Below are 9,922 nucleotides of genomic sequence, written 5' to 3' on the forward strand. Positions count from 1 at the left end.
AATATTTGAAGTAAAGGCCCTATGTTTATGGGAAAGTTTATCATAAGACAAACATTTGGCAATGGGATGCTGGGTACAGGTTTGGGTTCCTTTTCTAACCGCTATAGGGATATGAAGGTCTACATGAACTTGGCTAGGTGACTTTGTACGATCAGAAATAGTAGGGACAACTACAGATAAGTTAGGATTTATAGTACCTTGAATGTTCAGGGAGTCATTGCTCGGGACCTTTGATTGGCCTTGCTCAGGTGCAATAGTAGGCTCTCTACTCTTTTGATGAGTCTTTTTACTGTTATAAACCAGAAGCTCAGGATTCGGTTTTTTTGGAACCGTTGGTAGGATTTCTCCCCCTGTTGGAGATACAGTAAGGCTCAACAGATTAGGACTAGGAGGCCCTGGGTTTTTTGATTCTAGAACATCATTTCCCTGTTTAAAAAGATCAGTGTTCGGAGTAATAGAGTGTGAGACAATAGTTTTTGGTAAGGGAATATTAGTAGAAATCTCCCAAAAGTTTTCTTCACTCTCTTTCTCCCCCTGAAGAAAAGTTTTCTGAAAATAAGGATGACTTTCTAGAAAAAAGACATCCATACTAATAAACATTTCTTTTTGTTTTCGGATTGAAGCATTTGTACCCCTTTTTATTCGAGGCATACCCAACAAGTACACAATTTTCAGCCCGAGGATCCAATTTAGACCGAAGTCTACTAGGTAAATGGACAAAGACAGTGCACTCAAATACTTTCAAAGGTAGGTTGGAAAAAATCCGAGTTTCAGGAAAATATTTTTTAAGGCTTTCAAGGGGTGTAAAATAGTTAAGAACACGAGTAGGCATCCTTTTAATCAAATATGATGCTGTTAAAACGGTTTCACCCCACAAATACTTAGGAACATTCATTGAAAACATGATGGCACAAGAAACTTCAAGTAAATGTTTATTCAAACTTCAAGTAAATGTTTATTCTTTCTTTCAGCAATTTTGTTTTGTTGGGACGTGTCAACACAAGTGGATTGGTGAAAAATTCATTTTTCTGTTAAAAAACTTCCTAAAACTTCATGAAAGTATTCGGTACCATTATCAGTATGAAGAATGTCAATTTTTGTTTGAAATTGATTTTCAATCATCATATAGAAATCCTTGAATAATTTTTCAACCTCAGATTTTTCATTCATTAAATACACCCAAGACAAACGTGTATGATCATCAATAAAAGTCACAAACCATTTTTTTTTCAAAAAGAGTTGTGATCCTAGAAGGGCCACAAACATCATTATGGATTAAATAAAATGGTTTTGATGTTTGGTAAGGTTTGGGAGAATACGTAGTTCGATGACTTTTTGATAAAAAAAAAAAAACAATTCTCACAATAAAAAGATGAACAATCCAATCCTTTAAACAAAGTAGGAAATAATTTTTTAAGATAAAGGAAACTAGGATGCCCTAGTCTAAAATGCCATAGCATTATTTGTTCTCTAACAGGGATAGAATGAAAACTACTCAGACCTTGAGCCTTTTTATTACTTGAAATATCATCTTCAAAATAGTAAAGACCATCTATCATCTTAGCACTACCAATCGTCTTCCCCAAGCTCTGGTCCTGAAATTCACAATAGGATTCAAAAAAGATAACACGACAATTAGAGTCTTTGGACAATTTACTATTTGATAAAAGGTTACAAGCAAGCTTAGGGACATGAAGGACAGACTTAAGATCAATAATTTTTGAAAGTTTGACCAAACCTTTGCAGATCAATAATTTTTGAAAGTTTGACCAAACCTTTGCTTGCAATAAGATAATAAGAACCATCGACTATTTTGATTTTTTCAGAGCCAGATCAGGGTGAATAAGTTTGAAATAAATGAGAAAAACTTGTCATCTAGTCTGAAGTCCCTGAATTAATGATCCATAGGGTAACAATAGAATTTGAACGACAAGATAAGGCCCTCAGGTTGTTACCTGTTTGAGCAAGAGAAGCATTAGGAGTACCAGATGAGGAATTGAATTTCAGCAATTTTAGAAGATAATCCATCTGTTCTTTGCTGAAGGGAAGTGCCTCGGCTTCATAAGCTGATGGGGCTCGGTTGAATCTGCCTTCCTGGTTGAATCGCCTTCCTACTTACTCTTCCAATTCGCTGGTTTACTATGAATTTTCTAGCAGGTTTCACGGGTTTGGCGAAGCTTATTGCAGTGGTCACACCAAAGGCGGGGCTTTTCATCATGCTTCCTGCCAATATTCGCTTCAGATGCGACCAGGGCAGAGGTCTCAACAGCACCATTTGATGACTTTTTTCCAAGCATGACCAGCCTGTGACTTTCCTCTCTTCGAACCTCGGAGAAGACTTCACCGATTAAAGGCAGGGGCTGTCGTCCAATTATTCTGCCTCTCACTTCATCAAACTCGACATTGAGTCCAATGAGAAACTTGAAGATGCGGTTGTCTTCCACCTTCTTTTTGTAATGGTTGCAATCTTCAGGCGATTTCCACTCATAATCACTGAACAAATCAAGGTCTTGCCACAAACGTTTAGAGAGTTGAAATATTTTGTAACACTGTTATCTCCTTGACGGATCTCTCCGAGTTTCAGCGTTAGTTCATAAACTTGAGACTAATTTCCCAGGTCTGAACACATCTGGTTGACATTGTCCCAGAGTTCTTTTGCTGTGTGGTAACACATATAATTAGAACTGATGTCCTCCTCCATAGAATTCACCAACCAGGTCATCATCATCAAATTCTCTGCATCCCAAGTCGAGTAGGATGGATCTTCAGGTTTCGGTTCCTTCTTTTCTCCCGTCAGGTAGCCGATTTTGACTTTGCCTCGGATGTACGTCCACATGGACTGGGACCAGTGAAGGAAGTTTTCACCGTTTTTTTTTTCCAGAAGAATCGGTAAGAGTCTGTGATACCAAATAGGCGATTTCAAGATTGAAAAGAATCTGTATATTGTCGTACAAAGAATGGCTTACAATGCTTTAGTTAAATAGGAAATACAATGAGCTAAAAAAGGAAACTACAGGCTGTGACTACAGGCTGTCTACTAACAGAATTTCCTAATTCTTAGTCATTGACTATCTGTATTTACACGCCTATCATATCCCTTAAAATCTGGTCATATTGAAACCGAATATCTCTTTTTCAACAATAGCATTTGAAAATTGAAACACCATGAGGTATATCTATGTGTATTGCTCAAGTCCAAAACTGGGTGAACTAACCTCTTTTATTTCATGCCAAATGTCTTTTGCGGTGAAACCGGTGGAGTATCCAGATAGCACAAAGCAAGGGCACTCTGAGACATGAACAACATCTGTCTCTTCTGCTGCAATAGCAAAAGTAATTGGGGGTTGTTCATTGGCAGTCCTGTATTAATATATATTTGTTGTTAGGGAGAAACCAAAAATTGATGGGTTTAGGGCATTACTACACTGACTAAGAGATAAGGGGGGGGGGGGGGGGGGGGGGGGGGGTTAAGGTGGTGAACCCCACACACTTTTATCTCTAAGCCGTTGTGGCAATGTCATCAACTGTAGAATTGCTCTTTTTCAAATATAGAGATGAGAAACTTGCATGTGATGCAGGAGCACACCATGAATGCCATCCTTCATCCTAGTAAAACAAACATTAAAGGAGTTCAGAATTAGAAAACATAATTCTACAGATCGATAGAAATATAGGAATGCAAGAATTATATATATTTATAGAACCTCAACTTAATAAAGCCTTGGTACCAATTATTAATCCACTTACTTTGTGCCATCTAATCAACATTATGTAAGTAATAAGTCAAATTAAAATATTCGTGAATAGATCCATCCAATGTCTGTTTTTACCTGATCTTTGAATTATTGTGACGACCAGACAATCCAGAAACCCCACCAACAGAATTCTGAAGACACATTAAACAAGAATGGTTGCCATCAGACACAATTCTTTCAAAGGATAAATTACACTTACCACTCCCGTAGTTTGGGTTTGTTACACTCGCCTCCGCTGTGTTTTGGCATATTACAGTTACCCTCTCTAGTTTGTAAGTTTGTAACAAATACTGCCTATGTCAGTGACACTAACCGACGTGACCAAGTTTGAATATTTATATGATGAAAATACCCTTAAATCTTTTCAGTTAAAGTTATGTTTATATAATAATGACAAAGGATACAAGGGAGGTAAGTGTAACAAACACAAACTAGAGGGGAAGTAAATGTAATTTACCCTGTTTCAAAAGTCTATGCAACACATCAGATGAACCACACAAAAGAAATTATTGACATAAATATGTTGCAAGGATCGAAGATAGATAAAGAACTTAGTGCCCATGTGAAGTGCAAGCTGACATCTGCTGAAGACTTTCCCATATTAAACAGCTGCAGAAAATTGAAACCAACCCTTTAATATCAAACTGAAGGAAAAACCTATCAACATATATTCCAGCAAATTAATAAATTTCGGAGAAAATCTTCCCTACCGTAAAAGTAAATACTGTTACAGGGAAGCTGCTCTCCTTATAGTTATGGGGAATGAAAGGGGAAATTTGACGACAAACTATTCGAAGTTCTGGATCAGGTTCTCCTGTATGAAAATTAAGAGAAAAGAAAGATACATCTGTATCATAAAATTTTCCATGATGAATGTCACTGTCACAAAGAAACATATAAAATTAAGAGCCGTTATAGAGAGTCCAAAAGTCAAACACATTGGACAACATTTATGTGAATGGGGAATGATGTCACGACATCATTAAATATAATGACGTCATCCCTCACACACAAAAAATTCAGATGTGTCTGACTGTTCAACTACTTATCATTTTCCTAAATTAATTACCCTCGTATACAGTCCAAGCCCTTGGGAACAATGCATGATATGTGGAATTGCACCCATTCAGATTCCAGTCCCAAGATCCAATTCCTGAAGCTGAACCATCTCTGCTTATATATCCACATTATTTTCAGTGACATCTTTATTTGTATACATTGTACATAAAAATTTCCATAATTAAAAAAATAATAATAAATGCTAAATTTTATTTTATTCATTTCTTCAGAATCCAGTCATTTAGCAGCTAAAAAAACAGTGTGGCAATGAGGCTATATAATAAAATAGCTGCTTACTTGAACACTTCTGGGCTTCCTGGGCACAGTACAGTAGAATACTTTTCACCAGTTGGCCGAGAAACAAAAACCTGCATAAGAGAGACTCGTGGTTCAAATTAAGCAATTCTGATAATTTGGCAAGGACTAAGTTGCAGTAACATTTCACCATGTTGTGACTGAGTGTTCATTAAGGAGGAATTCATTGATTCAAATCAAAACAACCAATCAGATTTCGTGTAGAAGGGTAGACAATCCCTCGAGAAGTGGATTCGTGAGAGTGCAACCTATTGACGAGAGGACAGACTATCTAAAGACTTGAATGGAAAGTTTGGCGTCATCCTGTGTCAAGAGGTAACTAGGGGTTCTAGTGTGTGGGAACTATCTGCCTAGTTCTAAATTCTTTCTCATACAGTGGATTCTACCTGTCTAGAGTCTAGACTAGGTCTCATGGTGTTTCCTTGTGGATTTTTCACATGAAAATCGATGTATCTCTGCTCCACTTTACTCTATTTTTATACATGTATGGTTCTGAACAAGATTACAAAAATTGAAAATTGAAAGGTATAAACTATAACTCAAAAATCAATCATCGCAACTAACCAACTGAATTTCAAACAAGGATCAATGACAGTTTTAAAAGTTAGTTAATTGCAAAATATTATTTATAACACCTATTCAACCTCACATGTCTAAGTCATCGCTTGTACTCTAACGCATCAGAGCTAGGGTAACGATCTCACGAACCCATCAAGATTACATCGATATTACGAAACAAGGAGACTTATTTATAAGGCCGCAGAAAATCAAGCGAATCTAAAAGAATCCTCTAAACATATTCCAACTTTCTATTTTTGTTTAGACAAAATTCACATAGAATTTAAATATATAAATGCATAAATGACCTTAAGAATAAGAAATAAAGCATAAAACACTTTCTAAGGAAAAGTGTACAGGAGCTACTAAATGATTGAACCTTCCCCCTTTGTGAATATAAAGACAGAAAAACAAAATAACTTCTAATAACAACGAAATTTGGATGAAAAAGGACACTAAGCTAATGACACTAAGTATTGATTTCTCGACCGAAAATAAACTTTATTTTCCTGAATATGGCACATAATTTATCGATGGACAAAGCAAAAACAATTCCATGTATGTGTCTTACTGAGGTAAGCTAGCTTCTTCTCATGCTAACTATTAGTATATTACTCAAATGTGTGTGTCCTAATTACGTCGATATCCTTTCTTTTCCCAGGCTACCATATTACCTCTCTAAGGATCCTGAAATACCCAATTTTACTAAACGATTACACCACCTTCCCTTTTAGGAGAAATTCTTCGAAAGTACCACGTCATCAGTGTCAACAACTAATCATACATCACCACATAAGTAAGAATATAACTATTTCAGTGGGATCTACTGTTATGTGTCAGTTTTTAATTACTCAGTGATACCATGTCATCACTACTTCTCAAGCCTTGAAGAAAAATAATTTCCCTTTTAGAAATCAAAAACTTTGGCGAATAGTCCAGGTGGCTATTTTCTATTGCAATCTATTTTCTTACAACTGCTAAGCCTTCATAATGAGGAACATTATACATTATTCTAAAATGATAAGACAGAAACTCCCAACGGACAATGGAATGAAAAGTTGTAATGAAATGATTTTCTAGTAGACATGAACTGTTCAAGGATGACAAAGTGATGCCTTCAATATATTTATCAAACTTACTGAAAATTGATTTGCTAAGACTGGATTTTCTTCACATATTCTAGGGAATAGTTGCCAACGCAGAAATTCGCCTTTGTAACTTCTTCCGATACTTCCTGCACTGAAAATTGTATTCTTTCAACAACCAGGAGAAAATTAATTAAAAAACGGTATGTGCAATTGGTTAATGGAGGTCTTACAATTGAGTATCAACGGCTGTGATGAAAAAAATGTCTAGATTAATTAGGCAATTCAAAATTACGAAAACTGTCAGCCCTTATAGTGAGAAAATTAGCGAACTATCAGTCCTTACAAGTCTGCTTGAGTTTGGAGTTAATTTGTATTTCAACCCTTTGGACAGGAGTTCGAGGACTGGTGGAGATTTTGGCGAAAATTAGGAAATTTATAGCTGGTTACCAGAAAACCAAACTAGAAATCCGAGGAAATTACCTGTGGGGCAACTTGAAAGAATAAAAATCAAGAAAATTTTGTTATGTCGGCTGAACAACGTGTTCTAACTAAAGCTTATGGCCTTGGATACAGCGGAATGGCAAAATAGGATTCATCTAATCAAACCCCAAATAGTTGGGAAAAAACTATAGAGTTGAGTATGTTCGCTGAATCAATTTGAAGTATAAATTCTTTTGTAATTGCCTAAACAAAGACAGTGTTTCAATTTTCAGATACTAAAATTATGAGGATATGGTCTAAAAGAGACATTCATAAATCAATATTATAAGCTTGTCTATTAATTACACTGATCTGTTTGATAAAATGAATTGTGTATATGAATTGTGATCACTAATGAAGATTGAGGACTTTACCCGATACCACCTAGAGGAACACCATGACGAGCTGTGACAAAGCGCCTCTTAAAAGGGTTCATAATCACCCCCTGCAACAAAAGATCAATATAAAATAAAATGAAGCTATATGCTCACCTAGGAAAACACCAATCAAAGTAAGTTGGACATTTACAGTAGAAGAAAATTACCTTTCCCTTGGCTTCCTCTTGTTGGATATGTCGCAAAAGCCGATAACCTATTGGAGCCTAGAGAAAAACAGAGATGTTAATCACATTAAGAGGACAAAGAGCCACGAAGCCAGTACCAGAGAGAATAAAGATTACCCTAGGAATCTAGATGGGGATGACAATAAAGATTACGTAGGAATCTAAATGGAGATTTTTTTAGATGGTCGGTGTAACGACTCAAAACTAATACTTTTTAAATAAAAAAAATTCGCATGACCTCTCCTAAAAATAGGCCTATCACAACCTGTTTAATTGCATTTTTAACCTGTCATGGCTCAAATTCTGAATTCACGGTAACAAAAGATAATGATACAACCAACTAATCTAGACAATGCTTCAAACTAGAATTATCCATCCATTCATCAACAAGTTGCATACTATCAAATCCCCATCCAAAACATCATCAATACTTTAGTTATATTACATGACAAAGTTCCACAAAATAATTATACATCTTTGCACTTCTAATGTTTTACAAAATAATGGGGAATATACAAAGATACAAAAGTGGACTTCTATCGCCGTTCAAGCTTGAGGTGGGTTGTCATCCACCAGTTCCTTTCCAAGACCTGAAAAAAATATATATAGATATAGGGGTGAGCATATAGCTCAGCAGGTGACACTTAAGACACAATTCTTGCGTCCTAGTGAATCTAAATAAAGCATAGGCCAATGGGAGATTGGGGACATGCATTGAAAGGGAAAAACAATTACAAGTACAAGTCAAATTCAATCACACACAAATGCAAATGGAGTGAGATGCAATGCATGCTAATGTCACTCCCCGTTTTCATTCTCAAAACCATCACGTTCAAAGTTAATGTAACCCCTTTTGGTAACCCCGCCGCGACGAGAGGAGGATTGGCTACCGTCCCTAGGCCCTTGGTGACCCCGTGGCGCCGTCGAGGGGCCCGAATAGCTCAACCACGCTAGGGTACTCTCCCTAGTCCTCCCTAGGCTACATTAACCTCCGGCCCGTTGGTAACCCCGCAGTGACCGGGTTTGTTAAAACCAATTTTTTTTCCCAAAACATTCATTCCCAAATCCCTGTTTTCATTTCAAGACAACTACTTCCCTTTTTCATGCAACCCAATGAGATGTAGGCTCATGTCATGATCTCAATATAATGACAAATGGAAACTTAGCACAATAATAAATAAGCATGTTCTCATGGCATCATTATAGCATGTTAGTAATCTCAAAAAAAAATGTAAACAACCATCACATAGACATATTTTTCATTCAACCATGTTATACACATTTACATAACTAGCATGTTGTCAATTAAATCATTTTAATCAAAATCAACAACAATTAAACATGCTATAACACACATAGAGGAGCATGATTCATTATAGAGCAAGATTCCATGGCTTAAGATGTCCCTACCTCACAATCCAAGCCGAAATCCCTAAAATAGGTCCTCCAAATTCGAGCTCCAAGGAAGACTCAAATCTGGAAATTGATAGTATGGATGCGTAGAGCTCGCTACAAGCTTCGTTTCGCCTCAAACGGCACCTCAATCCGACAAAAGATGAAGGAGCAATCAACAATGGAAGTTGAAGTGAAAAGAAAAGAAAAAAAGAAAAAGGAGAAGCCGAGAGCAGTCGGGAGAGAGAGAGAGCAGCAGAGACCAATTTTGGTCTCACAAATCACTTAAAAAGTGATGTGGGTCCCACTTTATTTTATATTTCTTTTCTCTTTTTCTTTTTTATTTAAATCACACACCACACACACAATTATGTACACAGACTTCACAGTCGGGGATTTCAGACCATGTCTTGCTACTAAATGTGTCAACTTTATTTGGTAGGTCTGGCCGGGACAACATAGTTCCCGAACACCTAATAATTTCTCCTCTACATGACCATCCCCCAAGGATCATGGAATCATGCATCTACCATGTATGTCTGCAGTCTCACTCATTTCCATGCATTCAACCATATGTGCAAGGGAACATTTGCCACAAATCAACGAAGTCGCTGAATATAACATAGGATATAGTTTTATACCACACTTGTATCCAGCTTATGTTGTAAGTTGTGGTATACCGATTCATAGTCCACAATTTCCCTAGTTCTACA

The 9,922-nt window shown here is 36.6% G+C and overlaps 1 protein-coding gene and 1 long non-coding RNA gene across 2 annotated transcripts; both read right to left on the reverse strand.

Annotated features, from left to right (window-relative positions):
* Window positions 1-1,217: 1,217 nt before the first annotated feature.
* LOC132298753 (uncharacterized) lies at window positions 1,218-3,373 on the reverse strand. Its single transcript, XR_009479946.1, has 3 exons — window positions 3,216-3,373; window positions 1,956-2,897; window positions 1,218-1,595 (listed from the first exon to the last, which is right to left on the reverse strand). It is a non-coding gene; the product is annotated as an uncharacterized LOC132298753 (long non-coding RNA).
* A 129-nt stretch (window positions 3,374-3,502) lies between these two features.
* On the reverse strand, window positions 3,503-9,616 carry LOC132298754 (uncharacterized). The gene is made up of 9 exons (XM_059795123.1): window positions 9,228-9,616; window positions 7,800-7,856; window positions 7,630-7,700; window positions 6,827-6,926; window positions 5,112-5,182; window positions 4,825-4,925; window positions 4,466-4,569; window positions 3,831-4,364; window positions 3,503-3,606 (listed from the first exon to the last, which is right to left on the reverse strand). Exons 3-8 carry the CDS (start codon window positions 7,689-7,691, stop codon window positions 4,239-4,241), a joined length of 564 nt encoding a protein of 187 aa, XP_059651106.1. The 5' UTR covers window positions 7,692-7,700; window positions 7,800-7,856; window positions 9,228-9,616; the 3' UTR covers window positions 3,503-3,606; window positions 3,831-4,238.
* Window positions 9,617-9,922: the final 306 nt, after the last annotated feature.

Source organism: Cornus florida, unplaced genomic scaffold (assembly GCF_030987335.1).
Source record: "Cornus florida cultivar Cherokee Brave unplaced genomic scaffold, ASM3098733v1 CherokeeBrave_3.0.0_Hap2_Chr03, whole genome shotgun sequence".
Lineage (NCBI taxonomy): Eukaryota > Viridiplantae > Streptophyta > Magnoliopsida > Cornales > Cornaceae > Cornus > Cornus florida.

Bases quoted from the DNA above. Each gene is read 5' to 3' on its own strand.
- LOC132298754 (XM_059795123.1), bottom strand. From the start codon at position 7,691: ATGAACCCTTTTAAGAGGCGCTTTGTCACAGCTCGTCATGGTGTTCCT. The intron at 4,926-5,111 runs GTAAGCAGCTAT...ATATATAAGCAG, and splicing joins GGAAGCCCAGAAGTGTTCAA to AGATGGTTCAGCTTCAGGAA. The intron at 4,365-4,465 runs GTAGGGAAGATT...AATTTTCTGCAG, and splicing joins TAACAGTATTTACTTTTACG to CTGTTTAATATGGGAAAGTC.